General features: G+C 55.0%; 1 protein-coding gene across 6 annotated transcripts; it reads right to left on the reverse strand.

Moving 5' to 3' along the window:
- Positions 1 to 2,300: 2,300 nt before the first annotated feature.
- Positions 2,301 to 18,591, reverse strand: MED25 (mediator complex subunit 25). 6 transcript variants are annotated; one of them, XM_045077011.1, is made up of 18 exons: positions 18,129 to 18,586; positions 17,988 to 18,033; positions 17,552 to 17,676; positions 11,215 to 11,313; positions 10,700 to 10,820; positions 10,296 to 10,458; positions 10,042 to 10,172; positions 9,682 to 9,769; positions 9,396 to 9,589; positions 8,836 to 8,964; positions 8,368 to 8,453; positions 8,231 to 8,288; positions 7,981 to 8,088; positions 7,681 to 7,869; positions 7,257 to 7,328; positions 6,904 to 7,122; positions 6,416 to 6,596; positions 2,301 to 4,047 (listed from the first exon to the last, which is right to left on the reverse strand). In XM_045077011.1, the coding sequence occupies exons 1-18, from the start codon at positions 18,440 to 18,442 to the stop codon at positions 3,803 to 3,805; spliced, it is 2,568 nt and encodes an 855-aa protein (XP_044932946.1). In that variant the 5' UTR covers positions 18,443 to 18,586; the 3' UTR covers positions 2,301 to 3,802. The 6 variants fall into 6 exon arrangements, with proteins under 6 accessions (XP_044932946.1, XP_044932947.1, XP_044932951.1 ...); XM_045077014.1 differs by lacking the exon at positions 2,301 to 4,047 and adding an exon at positions 5,803 to 5,935 and having other exon boundaries at positions 18,129 to 18,582; XM_045077012.1 differs by lacking the exon at positions 7,257 to 7,328 and having other exon boundaries at positions 18,129 to 18,590.
- Positions 18,592 to 21,143: the final 2,552 nt, after the last annotated feature.

Here is a 21,143-nt window from a genome sequence, read left to right on the forward strand (position 1 = left end):
CTGAGGGACTGAAACCCACCAGCAAGCCATGAATGGGCTCGGGATGAGCCTTCTGCCATTTGAGCCTTCAGAGGAGATTGCAGCCCGGACAGACCTTGAGCTGGAGGCATGATCTTGGCTGTGCCTGGACTCCTGACCCACAGCAACCGTGTGACAAATGCTTGCTGCCTGTGTAAGTGACTGGTGGGGTCTGTTCCACGCCAACAACTTCTACAGGCTGGACTCCGTGTGGAATTGGAATGGGGCCATTTAATGGGGCCATTGGCAAAGACACAGACAGGAGCCATGACTTAAGTGGGGGGGGGGGACAAAATAAACTGACCCCATTTATATGAGAAACACTGGAGCTTATAAATGTCTCAACAACCAAATACACAGAAACCCAAGCACCAAATGATGCATCTGCCTCTGGGACAGAAAGTGGTTCCGTGTGGCTGCATCTGGGCTGAGGGGAAAAAAGAGGCACAAAAGGGACCTTTTTATTCTATACACTTCGGTGCCTTTTTCTCTTTGTGAAACTGTAATCATGTGTATAACTCAATACACGTTTAAGGTTAATTTAAAAACAAGAACCCAAAACAGTGGAAAAATATGTGTTTTGTGTACCTTGAGCCAATATACCCTTTCTAGAAGGTCTTGTTTTCTCAGTTTTTCTCCATCATCAGCATCAGGTGGGCATTTTCTCTTACCCAAGACAGGTTCACAATGAACGTGCTGGTGTTTAAGCATTTTTGTCCTAATCTTTTTTTTAATTTCTCCCAGTTACGTCCTGCCACTTTTGCCAGTTGGGAGAATTCTCACGAATTTCCTAGTCTTGCTTCCAGCTCTAGATGTGTGGTCCCACAGCAAACTGATCCAAAATGAAGTTTCCAACAAGTCGCTCACCCAGTGATGACCTTCATGGATGCTCTGGTGACTCCGAACTTACAGGAACAGGTTTACTCACTACTCGTGGCTTCTAGGAGTACGTCTGGCCCGTGAGGACAGCAGGGGCTAAGAGCAGCTCTCCTGTGCAGAGGCCTGTGCTGGGCCTGCCATGTGCTCAGTCCTTTGGGGGAAAGCTACCACTTGACATTGGGGGAAACTGAGGCTCAGGGAGGCAGAGAGACCAGCCCAAAGCTAGAGCTAATCGGCGCAGCAGCTGGAGTTTAACCCCTGCTGTTCTAAGTTTTTCACTATTTCTTCCACCATTCAAGTGGCTTTAATAGTAGTACCTTGCACTCCGAGAAAACCTTTCCCAGATGTGCTCCTGGTGTTGGCTGGTTCTAAGAGGCACATTAAGCACATAGCCAACCACCTCTACCCAGCAGGACTGGGAAATGTGCAGCTGAGTTCTAGGTGCCTCGACATTTCTTCCCTCTCTAGGCATTCTAGGAACCCCGTGCTTTCTTCTGCCTCGCCTTATGAACATGCACCCGGTTCAGGGCAGTCCCTGAAGGGGACCTGAAGGTCCCTGAGGCTGGTCCCTTTGGTTCATCTACCCAGGTGCTGAGGTCCAGAGGGCCTCACTGGCCACAGATGGACAAACCAGCAACTGGAAACATTTCTTTTTAATCAGTTTTTCCTGGACTCAAACCTGTGTCTCTCCCCTCCTCACCCCTGCAGAGCTATTCCTACAGGTGGAAACCACGCAGGCTGCTCGCCCCTTGGCTTCTCCTTACAGCAGGTTTGCCGATCGCTCTCTCCTCAGAAATGCTCAGCTTCCAGAACACACTTGCCTGGTCCGCCTGCCTTCTGGCTCCCTGCCCGGCCCGGATTTGTGGATCTATCTCAGGGCTGTCCTTGTCCCCGTGTCTTCTTCTTCCAGAGGTCGCAAAATGGTGGCCCAATGGCCTTGTCAGAGGCACAAGGGGATTTTGTTTGGTCCTCACAGTGTTTGTTGTAGTTGCAATGTGAATGCCACTAGGTAGGGGGAGCACTCTGCAAGTTCGCCACAGTCCCCATCACTCCCTACTGTCTTACACCCATCTGCTTCACGCATTTCCATCACCTGCCTGGTCTCTGAAGCTGAGTTTTCAAAAACTCCTGCTCCACCACTGCCTGGGAAACGCCACCCACTTGCCCTGGGACCACCTCCAGCATCTCCTGCTCCATCTTTCGCCTACACGAGGGCCACCCGGGGGGCTCGTTAAAATGGCGATTCCCAGCCTCCTTCCCGCCCCCAGATTCTGTGCAGCAGTGCCACGGCAGGCCACATAAATGAGTGAACTAGCCAGGCAGCAGAAAAGTCGACGGCCAGAATTATCATCAAATTGTATTTTTACTGCACGATGGTGAATGCATGGAACAGAATACAAACATGGATGATACTGGAGTTTATATTTCAAATTCAAAATTGAAAAAATACAAATTGAAAAATAGAAATATTTAATTATTAAAATTTTCTCTTTCATAATTCTTTTGCCCCTTTGATTTTGAAGCCAGACCTCACCCCTTTCTACACCAAGAGGTCAGCGTCAGGTCTTGGTTGTCATGTTGGGATGAGCAGTTTAGAAGTCAACCCTGAATCTTTAACTGGGAACGGTTATGTACTTTGAATCAATTCTGTAACGGAAAACAGCGGTTTACAAGCGCGGGCACCTCCAAAGCCCGTGAATCAAGACCACTGTAGGAGGCCGGGGTAGGGGCGTGACCTCCTGGTTGGGACCCCACCCCCTTGCGCCCTGTAGTTCAGTGGGTGCTGCCTGTGGTCTGCATTCACACGATCGACAATAACCGACAGAGGCAAACTGGACAGTGCTAGTTCATTTTCATGAAGTCTGGATGTGGAGAGCCTTTGGGGTAATTTGGTCTCAAGCCCCACCAGCTGGGTGAATATGGTCCAGGCCTCATGTTTTGTTTCTGAAAACCAACTGCAGCGAAGGAACTGTTCCTTGCCAGTGGCTTCCCTGTTTTTGCCAGGACCTGGCAAACATGGTCATACATTCAAGTAGCTGTTTGTGAACGTCTTTGCAGAGAACTAGTGTTCGGAAGGTGGGGGTGGGGGGTTGTAGCCTCGACCAAAAGTCTTTGACCGACCTTCTCAGGGGAACCAGGTGTGGCTTCTGTCTCATTGCAGATGAATCAAGTCGACAGATTTCAACAGTGCGGATCCCTTCCACACCATCACGTGACGACCAGGTCACAAAGCTGTCAAATACATTGGGTCAAGGTCACCGTCCACCTGCCCATGGTTGAAGCACAGGAGCATGCTGAAGACGTCCGCAATGTGTTCTGTGTTCCTTCTGAACACAATTCAATTCCTGGTGATTGAGGTGACTTGCGTCCTCGCCGAGTGCTGCCTCCTGGGATGGAGGTGTCCAGACAAGGTCCCCTGTGATGCAGATCGTTAGCTACAACGGCCTGCGACTGTGCTTAGGAGTTCTCGTCAGTCTGTGTGAGTATTTCTGTCAATACACACCCAAAATAGCCCATCTCCCAGTGTCGGGCCTGCCTGGGCACCATGTCACAGACTTCTTCGGTCGCATCCAAATTCTTCATACCACAAATAAATAAAGCTAACCAGGTGGTCAGAGTTCATGAGCAACGACAGAGAAGGCCACGACAGAGTCGACTCTTTCAAGCGACTGGACTTGTAAATCTTCTGGTTTCATCTTCGACTCACGGCGCAGTGCAAATGCCCGTCAGGCCGAAGGGACAGTGTCAACGGGCGGGCACATCCGTCCAGGAGCCACCGTCCCGCTCCTTTAAAAACCCGCCATCGCTGCAAGGCTTTCGTGCCCGGGCTGTGCTGTGCTCGAGACTCAAACTGCGCTCTGCAGCCACACTGCCTCTCAGACCTGCGTCCTTCCCGGAGCAAACCCTACTGACCCTTGAGGCCCTTTTTCAGCTCACTGAGGATTGCGTCTCGCATCTGTTCTGTGTACTGGTCGAAGCTCTTACTGTGCTTTGATTCGTAATGACGTCTCAGGTTGTACTCTTTCAACACAGATACGATTTTTTTGCATATTAAACACATAGGCATGCTCTTCACTTCCACAAAGAAATACGCTCGCTCCCATTTTTCTCGAAACACGTGGCCCTCTCGGTCTCTCTTTCGTTTTGCCACTTTTGATAGAGACATGGGTACAAGAAAGATTTCACTTGCCTCTGGATGCTACCAAGAACAACCACAGCGCAAGCCCAAAGGCAATGACCCTCTGCCTCCCGGTGGGGGAGCCAAACGGGAGTGGTGGGGACTGCGGCGAAACTGGAGAGCACACGCCCCATTGGAAGGGGCAGCTCCAGCCCAGTGTTGCTAGGCAGAAGGGCGGGCCCAGAGGTGCCAGAACTTCTGACTTGTCAAGAGAAGCGAAGGCTGCAGATTGGGTGTGTGTGCATGTGTGTATGAGGAGTGAGTGTGTATGTGTGTGTGTGCGAGAGACAGAAAGGGAGAGAGAGAGAGAGAGAGTGTGTGTGTATGTGTGTGTGTGTATAAAGTATCCTGATTTTTACAACTAACTCGTTAGGAAAAAATGCTACGTATGCTAACACAGGGAAGGCCAAACAAAATATCATCTGCAGAGTGGCCCAAAGGCCACCAGATTGCAACCTCTCTCCTGAAATGGGTCTCGGGAATCGGATGTTAGCTGGCATCCCAAACAGTGCGGATGCTGGTGGTCCATGCTTGGACCACGCGCCAAGCGAAGCTAGTCTAGAGTCTGACAACAGTGAACTTCCTGCCCCCGGGTGGGACCGTCCCTGCACTCCACATCCTGCCTGTAGCCAGCTGCCCCCAACCCGGATGTCCCTGAGGACATTCTTGCCTTGCCACGTCCCAAACCTAACCCCTACCATGTTTTCTGTCTCAGGGACTGCCCCACTGTCCACCACACCCGAAGCCCGGGAAGGTCCATCTCTGGCACCTGGGGCCAGTCTCTCATCACGTGTGATCTTGTCCACTCCCGTGACTCCAACAATCAAACATACCCCATCTCCTAACAACACTTCTGAACTCCCAACACATCCTCTGTCACTTGGGACACTCCCCGGACCGTGCGCACTCACTGCCGCTCCCTCCTCCGGGCCCCTCATGCAGGAAGCTCCACCATCTACCAGCACCCAGGCCAAGAGACGAGGCCGACCCTGACCCCACCTCTTCACCCCCAATTCCTCTGCATGGCATGCCGAATCCCCAGACTCGCCCCTCTTGCCCCCTGACTTGGTCCAGCTGTTCCACCAGCCTCTCCCCTCCCCAGGCCACCACCCTGGCCTCCCCCCTGCATTCCTGGCCTTGTCTTGTCCCACTGCACTCGACAGTCCAGAGGCCCCGCCAGCCAGCTAGCCTAGACCAGCGCCCTGCGCGTGGCCTCCCCTGGCTCTCTTGCGTCCTCAGGACAAACCCTGAGCCACTCAGTTTGGAACCCGAGCCTCCTCCCAACCTGGCACCTGCCCGCCTCTCCAGGTCCCTCCTTCATCCTGCTGGGCTTGCACCTCTGAACACCCCAAGCCTTCTCCTGCCCTCACACATTTGCTTCTGCTGTGCCCGCACCTAGATCACCACCTGCCTTCCTTCTCAGCCTCGTCAACTCCCGCATCTCCTCCCGGACTACTGAGCCCAGCTGGCTCAGAGGCCTCTTCTGGGCACCTGCCCTATCTCCTCGAGGGTGCACAGCCCTGTGAGCTCTGCCTGCCTGCCTCCACGTCCCGCCCACCCCGGCCCAAAGCCGGGCTGCACCAGACTGCCTGACTCACTGCGGGGGCCCAGGCGTCACCAGCCCAGAGCCTCAGGGACATCTGCTGAAGCAAGAACAAGGACAGAGAGGTCTCCCCCAGGTCTCCTCCTGCCCAGTCCTGGGGGACGTCAGTGACGGGAGCCGGGGCGTGTGTTAAAAGGAACTTTATTGGGTGTCGGGGGTTCAGATGAGATCCATGAGGATGTCGTCCTCCATGACGCTGGGCTGCAGGCCCGGCTGGGGAACCGGGCCCCGGGGACCCCCGCTCAGCAGCATCTGACCTGGGGGGCAGTGGGGAAGGGACTGCATCTCCCAGTAGTCCCTGGGGCCCTAGAGGGCCCTGGACCTGCTTCCTCCCTCTTCCTCTGGGAACCCAAGGTAATACCTTTCCTAGGAAGCCCCAGGGAGACCCATCAGAGGGACCTTCTGGCCCCGTCTGGTCACAAATGCGCTGATTCCCATGAGCCTTTAAGAGCCCATCCCCCAAATTACTTCTCTGACCCTAAGACTATGTTTCCCATCAACCCCGGGACACACAGGAAAGAAATCACAAAAAGATCTTGTCCCACTAGGTCTTGACCCCCTGGGCTGTATTTTCCAGGAGCCCTCAGAGCCTCCCAAGAACCCTGGGGTGGGGGGAACCAGCTACCATTCTTGAATCCCAGCCTTCAGTTCCCAGGAGCCCTTGGTCTTGAGGCTCTAGCCCAGGGTCTGCTGGGACAGTCAGTCCAGACCCCTGCCCTCCCCGGGGACCTCCTTACCTGGCAGTGGAGCTCTCGGGGGAAGCTGTGTGGGCCAGGACTGGGCAGGCGGTGGGTGCAGGAGGGGGGGCCCCAGCTGGGGTTGCCCCAGACCCTGGTGTGGTGGGGGCAACAGTGCAGGAGTCCCTGGTGGCTGGAGGTGGTGGAGGGACGCTTGGGGTGCAGGCACCCCAGTCTGGGGCTGCGAGAACAAAGAAAGTGGCTCAGAGTCCCCACCCCATGGAGCAACCTCTTGCACAGAAGCTATTCAGAGAACATCTCTCCCAGTGGCTATGGGAGGGGGGGAGGGGGTCTTTCTTCAAAGGAATCTTAGCAGAAGCCCATGTCAGACAAACAGAAGAGCCAGACTGCCTGGACCCCTTGGCAGGGCTCTATTCACACCCTCTGATCAAAGCCAACCTCCTTCTTCCCAAACAAAAGGACCAAAACCATCAGGGCCCAGGGCGCAGCCCCATGACTCCCATCTGCCCCCCACCCCCAAGTCTCACCGGAGGTGGGTTGAGGAGGAGACTCCGCAGTTGGGGGTTGGCCCCAGGGTTCTGAGGCCGGAGGATGGGTCCGGGAGGGGGAGGGCCGGGGGTTGCTCCAGGAGGGCCTTGGGGGGCGCCTGGGGGAGCCTGGGCAGCACCTTGGGGCTGGGGCTGTCCTGAGGCTGCGGAGGCTCCCACAGTGCCCTGAGGCTGGGGTTGTGGTGGGCGGAGCTGGAGCTGGTGGGGAGAGTTGGGGGTAAGGGACAAGGCAGATTCCCCAGACTTCTTCGCCTCCAAGGTCAGGTCAAAATGACAGTGTTCCTTGGGGGTCTCCCCCGCCCTGGCCCTGACCCCACCAGCCCTCTCCTCACCAGATTCTGTGAGGGTCTCGCTTGGTCCTCCAGAATGGGGCCCAGCCCAGGGGGTGCCTGCTGTGCCCCCATCTGTGTGGGACAGGGAGCAGGTCAGTGACTGGGGGTGGCGTTGGGAGTAGGGGCCCTGTTTGGGCAGGGGGAGCCTTCTGAACCCTGAAAGGGAACCCGTCGGGAGCTAGCGATGTTCTTTGGGAGTGGGTGGTCTGGGAGGTACACCTAACTCTCCCAAGCCCCCAAGAAGCAGGGCTGGGCCTCAGAGATTCGCTGCAGACAATGAAAGGCATACAAAGATTGAGAGAACATGTGGGGAAGGAACTGAACCCAGGTGGCCACGTCTCAGTCCAGGAGGGACACTGGGGCTCAGGGGCCTGGGGGGTGGGGGCGGGGCGGGTCCCAGGGGGAGAGGGCCCTGGTCACTCACCCCGCGCTGCTGCTCCAGCTTCTGCTGCTGGACTTGCTTGTGGTTGGTGATGACCTGCCGGATGCCATTGACGAAGCCGCTCTGGTCGTAGGGGATGAGGCCCATGAAGATCTTCTTCTTGGACGAGTAGAGCAGCATGAGCACGCGCACCTCGCAGGGGGCCGTGTGGGGGAAGTGCACGCAGCCGGCCTGGCGGAGGACGAGCCCCAGTCACCCCTCAGGAGGAGGGGGAGAGGCACCCCAGCCCCACTGGTTCTAGAAGCTCCACAGGTGCCCAAGCCCGCCCTGTGCCGGACTCACAAAGCCATTGCCCATGATGCGGTAGAGGCCTTTCAGGGACTCCAGGTCCTTGTTGGTGAAGTGGAACTGCACCATCCTCGAGTTCCGGAACAAAGGGCCCAGGGTGGTCTACAGGAGACACAGGGGCCGGCATGTGGCGTGGGGAAGGGAGGAGCAGGGATGGAGGCAGGTGCGGGGCAGGGAGGGGACGAGGGAAGAGAACTCGACCAGCTGACCGGAGGCGCGGGCGGTGCCCCCTCGGGCCACTCACCAGCAGCTGCTGCGGGATAAGCTGCATGATCAGCTTCTGGGGCCACTGCTCCGTCTTCCTGGAGGTGAGGGGGGAGAGGCATCAGCAGGCTGTAAGCCTGGCCCCACCCGGCCCCGGCCCTACCGTCCGTCACCTACAAGTTCTCGCCGTGATTCACGTAGACCTGGCAGGGCAGTGACCGGGTCAGTTTGGTGTTGGCGTCCACAGAGGCAGGTTTGGGCTTCTGAGTGGAAAAGCAGCACATGTCACGGCGAGAAGGGCCCCAAAGCCTGGGCCCCTCAACCTCTCCTGTCCTACCCTGGGGGCCCCGGAGCTCAGGACCTGCCCCAGCTCAAGTCCCACGAGCCCTGGGCCCCTCCTCCAGACCAGTGGTCCTGCAACCTTTGTCCCCTCCCTGCCCTGATCCCCTCAAGCCCATCATGCCCCGAATCTGAGACTTTTAGGTTCTGAACCTACAACACAATCCTTACTACCTCCTTCATCCTGAATTCAAGGCTTCCTTGAGACTCTCCTCAGGACCCCAAGTGCCACAGTCCCACAGGGACCCAGCCCAGCCCCGCATCCAAACAGGCCATGAGGTCCCCGCAACTCTTCGAGCTACTTACCTCCTGCCACTCGAGGACCCCGCTCCAGGCCAGGAGTTTGTTGGAGACCGACTGCTGCCCCCCAAGGGCCGGGGCCCCAAGCTGGGCCGGGGAAGGGCCACTTACCCCGCCAGGGGCCACTGAGCCCGCCTGCCGGAGGGGAGCAAGGAGGGCAGTGGAGCTGGGTCAGACCGTCTCCTGGGAGGGGCAACCCAAGAGATAGACAGACCAGCAGGAAGACTGGAACTCAGGCTCCTTCTCGACACCACCCGATGGTGCCTGGGACCACAAATGCTCTGACTCTGGAAGATCTGAGGACTCTAAGGACCCGTGACGCTCCAACTCCCAGAATCTCCTAGGGTCCTCTGAACAGTCCTCACCCACTGGGAGCCAAAGCCCCATCATTCGGTCCCCAGACCTTCCTGCCTCAGTTGTCTGTGGCACAAGCCCCCAGAAGCCCCGAGGACCCAGGATGAGACCCATGTACCCTCACACCCTCCTCAGGAAGGCAAACTGCTCGGCCTTGTCTCTGTAAACAGCTGGGGGGAGTAAGGCAGCGAGGCAGGTGTGCAAGTGCCTACCATGGACGGTGCCCCAGGTTGTGCAGGGGGGGCCAGGCCTGGGCCAGGAGCCACAGTGGAGACCAGGCTGGGCTGGGAAGCAGGGGGTGGCTTGGGGGCGCCAGGGGGCCCCGGCGGCAGAGGTGGGGCCGGGGCCTGGCTGAAGGGGGGACCCACTCCTGGAGCAGCTTGCTGGAGAGGGTTAATGGGTGAGACTGCAGAAGAGACCAAGAGAAAAGGTGGGGACAGATGTGCAGAGAGGCAGGGCTGATCCGAGCCCACCCCATGTCCCCCCCTCGGGACTCACAGCGTGGGCCCAGCCCTGCCTTCTGGTTCTTGGCAGCTTCCACTGCATTCTGGGCCGCCACCTGAGCCGCACTCAGGTTCCCAGGGACCTGGGGGTGGAAGGTGATGAGGACCACGCACTCCAGTCTGAGTGTCCCATGGGGCCACACCACTGCACCCACCCAAGGGATAGCTATCCTGGCCATCACATCACGCAGGGTGACTCCCATCCCTGCAGAGGGATGTGATTCTCTGGCCCTAAGAGTCCCACCCACCCTGGGGTCCCAGTGGAGACTCCCCATTACACCATAAACCCCAACATCCAGCTAGGTCTCTCCCACAAGGCCCCAGGAGCACGTCCCCTCCCTGGCCACGTCCATACCTGATACTGCTGGGGGACAGGGGGAAGAGACTGCTGAGGGGCTGCTGAGAGCGAGGTGCCCGAGGGTGCAGCTGGAGGCAGGGGGACAGGCTGCTTTGTCTGGAGGGGGCCTGGGGCCGAACCACCCCCAACTGAGAGCAAAGGATGGACGACCGAGTCCCATGTGGAGGGATTAGAGAGGGGAGAGAAATCTAAGTCAGAGGGAGCTGGGGGGGGCACCCCCAGTCGCTCCACTGCTGGCACTCGGGCCTCACCCGGCAGCACGAGCCCCCGCACCAGCACCATGTGCCGGGGGTCCTGGCTCACGTCTGTTGGTGGCTGCAGCGGCTCCAGCAAGGCGGGGGGAGCTGCCTTCTCGAATAGCAGCCTTAGGGCAGGCAGCTTCCGGGGAGACACTATGGAGAAGTGGATCCCTTGCTGCAGGAGGAAAGAGGCACAGTCAGGGAAGGGCTGTCAGGAGACCCCCAGGCTACCACACCTGCTGGGCTCTGAAGCAAAACTCCCATCAGGCTCTGAGCCAAGGGACCCTGGCCTGTATTAGCTGCCCCGTGGGCCTCTGGGTTATAGATCTTCCAAAGGAGTAGCAGAGGGGCTCGAAGCTCCGCAGACCCCAGGCCCCTCCTCCCGGAGCTTCTCCCTCAGACTCAAGAGTCCTCACCTCCCCTATCTTCTGCACAAGACTCTCCGTCGTGTACCCAGAGTACGTGGTGCTCTCGACGGCCGGGAGCAGGTATGGGGGCGAGTTGCAGATAAGGAGGCAGACTCGATGTGTCTGGCCGCTGCCAGGGAGAAAGAAAGACTTGGAGCAGGTAACAACAGAGGCCCCGGAAAGGGACAAACCAGCCCCAGCTGAGGGCAAGTACTCCACCCTACAAGAAGTCAGGAGGAATGGCCCCACTTCACAGAAGAGAACATTGAGGCCCAAAGACATTCCTGACTCCCTCTGAGTTGCCCAGCAGGTAAGGAAAACAGGAGGCAGACCCAGAGCAGGTTCCTCTTCCCAGTGAGGACACCAAGACCAGGCACTGGCCAGGGGACACGGTCTGGCTCCCAGTCTGGCTCTCGCCCGCCCGGAGTGCTTTCCAGGGCAGAAGGCAATGGGTGGAGTCCCGCAGCAGACAAAGCCAGATGGGAAGAGGCACTGGGGGCCCCCCACAGGCCGGGAACACTCACATCTGCTCCCGCATCTTCTTGAAGTCATCGAAGAGCTGCAGGGCCGTGCTGAGACCTTCTGCAATGAGGCTGCAGCTCTCGCCGCCCCCGCCCATGAACCTACAAGGGGTGAGGCTGTCAGCCCTGGGGTCCCCTGTGGCACCCAGGGCTGCAACCTCCCAGCCCCCGACTCTGCCACACCTAAAGAGCCTGAGTTCACATCACCCTCCTCCCCACCCTGCACCTTGCACCTGGGCATGGGGTCACCGAGGAGTTTCCTGCTCCATCCCCAGCCAGGCCTACCAAATGTGGACAAGGGCTGTTTGTCATCTCCTCTGACGGAGTCCCTCCGGCAGGGGTGGGCGGGGGGGTGGGTCCTACCAGAGCATGGACAGGCGAAGGCCCAGGACACCTGGCCTATGAATTCGTCCCATGCACCTCCCCTCGGGGCTGTGTGTTCCACCTTTAAAGCCAGCTCTGGCCTTAGCCCACCCTCCCAGGCCAATATGGGGGCCTTCTCTGTCCTCCCAGTGTCAAGGGTTGAATTGTGTCCCCCTCCCCACGAGATATTGAAGGTTCTAACCCCCGAATAATCCCAGAATGTGACCTTACTTGGAAACAGGTATTTACAGAGGTAAGGACACTACACTGAGCTCATAGGGTGGCCCATGTCCTTAGGGTCAAAACAGGTAAACGTGGATACAGAAGCAGACATGCTCAGAAGGAAGAAAATGTAGAGAAAGAGGGAGAAAGCCATATAGAGATCAGAGTGACACTACCACCAGCCAAAGATTGTGTGGGGACACCAGAAGCTGCAAGAAAAAGATCTTCCCCTACGGGCTCCAGAGGGAGCATAGCCCTGCCCACACCCTGATCCTGGGCTCCTGGATCCTAAACTGTGAGTCACTACCTTTCTGTGGTCCTAAGCCAACCAGTTTTTTTTTCTTTTTTAACTTAAGATTTTATTTACCTATTTGAGAAAGTGAGTGCTCCTTGAGAGAGTGAGTGCACCCTCTGCCCTTCCCCCTGCACACGAGCAGGGGGGAGGGCAGAGGGAGAGGGAGAAGCAGGTTCCCCACTGAGCGTGGAGCCCAAGGTAAGTCATGCTAGATCTGGGACCCTGGGGTCATGACCTGAGCCCAAGTCAGACGCTTAACTGAGACCCCCCAGGTGACCCTAAGCCGATCAGTTCTTACTACTTCATTTTGGCATCCCCAGGACACTCCTACAGTGTCACCAGTGACCAGCCCAGCCCATGTGGAGCATGGCAGGGGGACAGCCTCTGAGTGGTGCAGCTGCTGCCACCGGGATTCTTCCCGTCACAGGGCTGTGAGGCCGACTCTCGCCACAGGTGCATGTGTGCAGTGACTGCAAGCTAGCAGAGCAGAGCAGGAGGAAAGATGGTGAATAGGGGCACCTGGGGGGCTCAGATGACAGGTTAAAGCCTCTGCCTTCGGCTCAGGTCATGGTCTCAGGGTCCTGGGATCGAGCCCCACATAGGGCTCTCTGCTCAGCAGGGAGCCTGCTTATCCCTCCCATCCCCCCCGCCGACCCCCGCCTGCCTCTCTGCCTACTTGTGATCTCTGTCAAATAAATAAATTTTTTTTTTTAGATTTTATTTATTTGTTTGACAGACAGAAATCACAAGCAGGCAGAGGCAGGCAGAGAGAGGAGGAAGCAGGTTCCCCGCCGAGCAGAGAGCCCAATGCTGGGCTCGATCCTAGGACCCTGGGATCATGACCTGAGCCGAAGGCAGAGGCCTTAACCCACTGAGCCACCCAGGTGCCCCATAAATAAATAAATCTTTAAAAAAAAAAAAATGGCTAAAGGAGAGGGTGGGGCTGGCTCAGTCGATAGAGCACACAGCTCTTGATCTCTGCGTCAGAGTTCGAGCCCCGTGCGCTGCATGGAATTTACCTACGTACGTACACACGTATGTACCTAACAAAGAGCTGCCAACCCAACCATGTCCGTTAACATCAGAATAAAGCCAAGCTCTCAGCTGGGCATCTGGGGCCCTCCATGCACGGGGGCTCTGCCCACCTTCCTGTTCCATCCTCCTCTGGTACAAGCCGTCCAGAATGCCTCCCATTTCCCTGGTCTCCGCACTCTGCCACATAATCAGTCTTCTGCCTGTGCTGTTTGCTGTGACCACACACACCCCTCTTCTGGCCCAGGAGGAAAATCCCTGCTTATCTATCCTATGACTTCCCCAGCCCAGCATCCCCTTCTCCGGGAAGCCTGCCTCAGCGACCACCTGGTTTTAGGGGCCACCCTCAATCATATCCCATGTCACTGGAGGCCGAGACTGTCAGGCTTCCCTCCACAGCGCACCTGATGCCCGGAGCCAGGGCAGCCTGCAGTGAAGGGGACTAAGTGGTCAGTCCGAGGCGTCTCCAGCTTGTGTGCAAGGTGCTCGAGGACACACGGGGCCTCCTGGATGCACGAGCCACAGCAGCTTGACCCTCTGCTCCCTTCCCAAGTTCTCATGCCAATTCTTACCAGCTCAAGGCTTCTGCCCCCTTCTCGCTCTAGGCCCTGCGACCCCGAAGCCTTTGTTCTCCCTCTCCGGGCACGCAGGCCCCACTGCTGCTCCTTACCTCCACCCCTGCTCCCAGCCCTGCTCTTCCCTACCACTGAGATTGTTCCGCACGGAAGGCCAGTGTTGGGAGGCAGCCCCCAGTGACGGAATGAACCCCGTACCCGCCCTGCCACAGCTTCCTGCTCCCGAATAAATCAAACTTCTATTTTCACGAGGCTTTTGGAGCCAAAAGTGTCCTGGCTGGGCCTGGCCAGAAGGCTGTGGGGCCGGGGGGAGGGGGGCACACAAACACACACAGATACAGAGCAGCTGCTTCACGTGTACAGATCTCCCTTTAGGGGCGTGAAAATGTTTTGGGGCCATGTGACTGCCCAGTGTATACACACTAAATGCCATGGAACTGCTCACTTCAAAATTATGCAATTGTTATGCAATTTAAAAAAAGCAACTTATGAGGGAACGTGTGATCAACCAATCACTTTGAGATCCTGGAACTTGCTTTTCTCTTCCAGAGCTAGGCTGCCTGTTACCCACTCAGAGAGCTATGGAACGCATCTTTTGTCCGAGAAACGAGAAAGGCTGGAAAAATGGGGAGCGGAAATAAAACCCGGTCCATTCCAAAATACGTTTTGAATACCATCAAGTTTACGATAAGCCTTAATTCCAAACGAAGCCCTCACCGGTGCACAGGCGAAGTAAGACGGCAGTGCCTGGTGCCAAGGGTGGGCTCAGCCTCTTACTGCTTCCCACACCTCTTGCCAATCCCATCCCCCACACCCCAGTCTCCACTGCCCACCCTCACGGGTAATGAGCCTTTGGAGGCCCCCCAAGGTACTGGTCAAAATGAGTGACTGAACAGCCACCAGGCTTGACCCGCCTGGCCAGTCACACTGCTGCGAACACCACCAGCTCCAAGAGGGCCAGGACCTGGCGTGCCTTATATCCCCAAGACATCAGCGCCCAGGACAGTTTGCTCCACAAACACCTGTTCACCTGTTGAAGGAACGAATGAATGAACGAACACATGGTCACAGTGCTAGGGAGAAAACACTCAGGGCTCCTTTTCCTTCTATCCTATTCTTTCTGATTCTGGGTCATTTGCTGTAGGGGAGGAGATAAAACAAAAAAACAAACAAAAAACAACCAACCCCGCCCCTCTTGAAAGAAAGGAAATGGAACAGCAGAAATAAATCTTCCCAAAGCAAGGATGTTTCACAAATCACACTGCATGCTTTGTTCCTTAAGTTACGGACGTTCCGGGGAAAGATAAGATTTCTTCTCCTAGTGTGAACAAAGCCCACAGACTTTCTTTGTGATCTCTGTGCCAGACCAGCCGGCGAAGTCACAGAAAGTGAATTTAGATGGTTACACAGGACTTGCTGAAACAATGAGCACTGCCAACGTTTATCAGCTGACTGGGAGGATTCCGAGGTGAGCACACAGCCTACAGAGCTCCTTCATTTGGATAAAGCTGATTCTAAGCTGATTAAGGAGGAGGCGTGGATACGCGCCACATGTGCTCAGAAAGCATTTCCCTCTTCTCTTCCACACGCTTTGGAAAGACTTATTTACTTAAATATTTTTAAGATGTTTTTAAAGTTTTTATTTACTTATTTAAGTCCTCTCTACGCCCATCACGGGGCTCAAACTCAACCCCGAGATCAAGGCTAGCATGTTCTTCCGAGCCGGCCAGGTGCCCCGGAAAGCTGTAAATAAGGAGGTTTAACTGCGTGTCCTGACAAGTCAACACCACCAGAATGTTTGGTTTCTTGGTGATTACCTTCTCCATGGCTTTCACTCATTTATTTACTGTCAAGATCTCCTGAGGCCTTTTGGGTGCCAGGCCCCAGCTGGCAACAAAAAAGCAGAAGGGACACCAGGGACCTAGACGTTCACGCTTCAGAGTCATGGGCAGGGCAGTGTGACAGGGAAACAGCCAGGAGTGGCAGGCGCAGAGGAGGGAGCGACTGGGTGCCTGCCAGCATACAGGAAGGGACACCGGAGCTGGGTCTTGCAGCTTCGAGGGTCACCAGGAAGAAATCAGGCCAGACCCTGTGCTCGGAGCTAGGCACCTAAGGGTCATCACACTTGAACTTGGGCCTCAAAGAGCCCCCCAATTACCATTATCCAAGTCTCACAACAATCTATCTCAGTACTTCTCAGCTGGGGTGGGTTGTCCCCTCAACTCGCCACTCAAAGGACATCCGACATGTCTGGTGACATTTTTGTGTGTCACAACTTGGGAGGTGGCTCCTGGCACCTGGTAGCTAGAGGCAAGGGAGAATACTGAACTCCTGGGAGTGTGCAGGACAGCCTCTGCAACAGTGAATCACTTAGCCTGAAGTGTCAATAGTCCTGAGATCAGGAAATGCCAACTCTGTCCCGATTACAAGCTCCAGTGACCATGCGGGGTCAAACTTGGGTGTCAACTTCCCAGGAAACAGGCAGCCCCCAGTCCAGCACATGCAGTCTGGAACCAAGCAGGCACTCAGCAAGCACGTGCTGAACAAATGTAGGAAGAGAACAGCAGCCACGAACCGGCACCGTTCAGTGAACTCAAACCACAGACCAGACACAGAGCCTGGCAGGATGAAGGCACCGCGGGAAGATGAGCTCCTCTGATCCTCTAAGACCACAGAGATCCGGACTGCCATCATCCACTCACCGACCAAGAAACCGAGATGTGAACCAACAGCGAACACGAACACAGCACTTAATACATCCCAGGTGCTGTCTGAAGGGGTCACCAACTCATTTAATTCCCAAAGAATGCCTATAAAGTCCTGGTAGCCAGTGCCCCCCAGTGACCCCCACCTCGTGGTATTTACACCCTTGGCATTCATCTCTGCGCACACTCCCCGCACTGAACAGGACTGACTTCCATACCCAACAGAATGCGGCAGAGGTAATGCTGTGTGACTTCCAAAACTTGATCATAAAAACCTGCATAGCCTCCTCTTTGCTCCTTCTGTTGTGCTGCTGAGGGAAGCCTGCTGCCACGCTAGGAGGTCACTCCGTAGCCACAGAGAGAGCCACCTTGACAACAGATGGGCCAGGCCCCTGTATGACAGCCACCTCAGGGGACCCTGAGCCAGAACTATCTGCTGAGCCAGTCCTGAATTCCTTACTTACAGAGCTGGCACAGAATAATTAACATTTACGGTCTGGACCCACTAAGTTTTAGGACAATCTATTACACAATTGAGAATAAATAATACAACAAATACGTATGTACTATAACACCCCCCACCCCAAAGGGATAGGAGGTAAACTACATTAGCAAACAGAATAGGGACTCCTCTGAGTCCGGGGGTTTTGTCGTGGTTTAGCTGTGATCTAACCCGTTTAGCTGTGATCTGACCGCAGGCTGTCTGCACCCTCTGGGCCGGCAAAGGGAACATTCCATGTCCCATCCCAAGCACAGAGGGATCTGTCCTAGCCTAGGCCCCACCCCGCCTCGCACTCAGGCTTCAAAGGGCCCAGCTGAAAAAGGAAGACTGGAGTACAGATGAGAAACACCCAAAGAATGTGGAGAATCACGCAGAACGCAGAACGCAGAACGTGGAGGACCCCACAGTACCAGATGGGCGCTGGAGCTCAACAGGCCTCCCAAACTGGGAAGATTTTTCTACTTCTACACAGGATGGCAAAACCGCTGAGCACGCAGAACCCACCGCAGAAGCGACTTATGGACAAAAACAATCCCTCTCAGCCCTTTCTGCCACCCAGTGTGAGGGACGGTTCCTGAAGCCACCATCCACTCATGATCCCTCGCAGGGTCCCCCAACCCACCGCAAGCACAAAAAAAAAGCTCACTTAATGCCATCGAGCCAGGTGACAAACTCATAGGCGCTGCTGGTGGGAGCATGACACTGTACGTAGGACTCGGGAGCGCAGTCCACCGTGTTGAACACCACGAGGCTGTACTGGGTTCCCCCATACTGGGAGGAGAGGACAGAGGAACTTTTCACCCGGGACCCCAGTCCACTTCCCTCCCCCCTCAGACCCAGAAGTCCACCCCCAGCTCCCTCCTCCCTCAAACCCAGGAGTCAGATCCCCGGCTCCCTCCTCTCTCCTCCCTCGGACCCAGGAGTACGGTCCCGGCTCCCTCCTCCCTCAGACCGGGGAGTCCCGTCCCCAGCTCCCTCCTCCCTCAGACCCAGGAGTTCGGTCCCCAGGTCCTCCTCCCTCAGACCCTGGAGTCCAGACCCCCAGCCCCTCCTCCCTCAGACCCAGGAGTCCCAAGACTCACGTCTCCCCCGAAGTCCGTCTCGGCAGGAGGACCACCATTAAAATACCTGTGAGGGTCGGAGGCAAAAGGTCGGGGTCAGGTAAGAAACCGTGGAAACTAAAGTCGGAGGGCCTGACTGGAAGTCGCGGAAACGGGACTCACTCGATGGCCGGAAGCAGGTAGTGCTTGCGCAGCCCTTCAAAGTAAGGCCCCAGGTTGGCCGTGCCCTCAATCACAAACACCACGTCAGCCACGAGGCCCCCGGCGCGGGCCGGGCCCTCCGACCCGGGGACCATGCCCCTCGCCGCAGCCGCCACCGCTGCCGCCGCCGCCGCCGCCGCCGCCGCCGCTGCGGGTTGGGCGGAAGTGCGCCTGCGCTGCGCTTGCAGCGGTACCGGATGTCTTTGTGCCTCCGCTCGACGCGCCTGCGGCCATGTTTGTGCGGGGCACTCAGGGCGCGCTGGTTCTGTGTCCATCCTCGTTGATACGCACCGCGTGCAAGATTAAGAGCACAGCGAACCCCTTCGGGGGCCTTACGGGGAAGACTGAATCTTTGTCAGGATGTGGAGTGACATATATTGAGAGAGGAGCAGTCAGCCGCCATCTTTGAGCGAGGCGCCAGTTCCGACTCAGGTCTCAGTGGGAGGGTCAGGAGACCTGGTTGCTATGCAACGCACACGCTGCCCTAGTTTTCTATCGGAAAGATTAGGTTTCTAGTTAAATTTTTTCTGGCGCGGGGAGATTGGAGGGGGAGGGTCGTGTGAAGGGTCCAATCACGTCCTCTGAAAAGGGTTACTAGGCAACGCTCGAGGTTGCTTTCCACGGGGGGCGGAGTGTGCAGCTGTTTTTCCCCCTCAAAGAAGCCTAATTCCAACCCAAGTGGCGGTTGCTAGGCAACACCTGATTGTTGTTTTCTGGGAGAGCGGCCAGAAACTGGCCTAGAACATAAATACATTCCAGGTGGATTAAAAATGTAAATGCAACAAATGAAACCTTAAAAATAGCCGAAGGAATAAAGAAACACACTGTACAATCCTGAAGCCTGGAAAAAAAGTTTATCATCACAGCAAAGCCATAAAACGTAAAATATTGATCAATTTGTCCAAAAGACTATAAACCGAGTTGGAAAAAACACGACAAACTGGGAAAGTCATTTGTAACATATATGTTCACTGAAATTTACAACACAAATACATCTTACTCATCAATAAAAACTTAGGAAAATAGAAATATATATTTTTTAGTGGTAGGGAGACTCTCCTCCCACACAGAACGATTTAAAATGGCAAGTAAAAATCTGAAAACTGCTTATCTTCACCAATTAAAAAGCATTTTACCTTTGTCACGTTAATTAATATCGGAAAGAATAATGTCCGTGAGGGCGGAAGAGTGGGCTCAGACACAGTCTAGAGGGGCTATGAATCAGCACCACTTGCCCCAGTGTATTTTGGCAATGTACTTTAAGATAAAAGGGTGCCTTCCTCTCACATACAGTCGTATTGCCATTTTGTCACATTTACCTTTTCCATCCCTTTTTGCTTTTATTTTCCTTGCTGAAGCCTTTTAAAGTAGAACCCCAACATCCTATCATTTTACTTCTACATCCTTGGCAGACCTCTCTAAAAAGTTACAGACATGGGCACCTCGGTGGCTCAGTCCTTAAGCGTCTTCCTTCAGCTCAGGTCATGATCCCAGGGTCCTAAGATCCAGTCTCCAATCTAATCTGGCTTCCTGCTTCTCCCTCTCCCAGTCCCCCTGCTTCTGTTCCCTCTCTCAGTGTGTCTCTCTGTCAAATAAATAAATAAAATCTTCACACACAAAAGAAAGTTACAGGCATTTTCGCATACAACCACCATACACCCCCAATAAAATTATTTCTTAGTGTCATCTAACACTAAATCCACAATCAGATTTCCCCAGTTCTTTCAAAATGGCTTTTTTCCATTGTTTATCTGCATCAGAATCCAAAGACCAAACACGTATTTAGACATTATATCTCTTAAATTTCTTTTCTTTTTTTTAAGATTTTATTTCTGGGACGCCTGGGTGGCTCAGTGGGTTAAAGCCTCTGCCTTTGGCTCAGATCATGATCCCGGGGTCCTGGGATCGAGCCCCCCATTGGGCTCTCTGATCAGCAGGGAGCCTGCTTCCCTCTCATTCTCTGCCTGCCTCTCTGCCTGTTTGTGATCTCTGTCTGTCAAATAAATAAATAAACTAAAAAAAAAAAATATTTTATTTATTTATTTGAGAGAAAGAGAGAGAGCATGAGAGAGGAGGGGTCAGAGGGGGAAGCAGACTTCCCGCCAAGCAGGGAGCCAGATGTGGAACTCCATTTGAAGACGATTCCAGGATTATGACCTGAGCCGAAGGCAGTCGCTCAACCAACTGAGCCACCCAGGTGCCCCTCTTAAATTTCTTTTAATCTAAAGCAGCTCCCATATTTTTTATACCAGTGTAATTCAATTTTAATAAAATTATAAGGAAGGGGCTCTTGGATGGCTCAGTTGGTTAGGTGTCTGTCTTCATCTCAAATCATGACCCGGGAGTCCTGGGATCCATGCAGCATGGCCTGCCTGCTCATCTGGGAGGCTGCTTCTCCCTCTGCTGCTCCTCCTGCTTGTGCTCTCTGGCTCTCTCTGTCAAATAAATAAATAAAGTCTTTTAAAAATAATAAAATTATAGGATGCCTGGGTGGCTCAGTGGGTTAAGCCTCTGCCTTTGGCTCAGTCCCCCTGATGATCCCGGGGTCCTGGGATCCAGCCCCTCCTTGGGCTCTCTGCTCAGCAGGGAGCCTGCTTCCTCCTCTCTCTCTGCCTGCCTCTCTGCCTACTTGTGATCTCTCTCTGTCAAATAAATAAATAAAAATCTAAAATAATAATAATAATAAAAAAAATTATAAGGAAGATTAAATCGGAGAAAGAAAAAATGATCAACAGGTAAGAAGATTAAAATGCCTCCTAGGGGCGCCTGGATGGCTCAGTGGGTTAGGCTTCTGCCTTTGGTTCAGGTCATGATCCCAAGGTCCTGGGACTGAGCCCTGCATCGGGCTCTCTACTCAGCAAGGAGCCTGCTTCCTCCTTTCTCTCTGCCTGCCTCTCTGCCTACTTATGATCTCTGTCTGTCAAATAAATAAACAAAAATCTTAAAAAAAAAAAATGCCTCCTAAAATTGGGTGCC

The sequence above is a fragment of the Mustela putorius genome, unplaced genomic scaffold (assembly GCF_011764305.1).
Source record: "Mustela putorius furo isolate JIRA1106 unplaced genomic scaffold, ASM1176430v1.1 tig00000196_pilon_pilon_pilon, whole genome shotgun sequence".
Classification (NCBI taxonomy): Eukaryota; Metazoa; Chordata; class Mammalia; order Carnivora; family Mustelidae; genus Mustela; species Mustela putorius.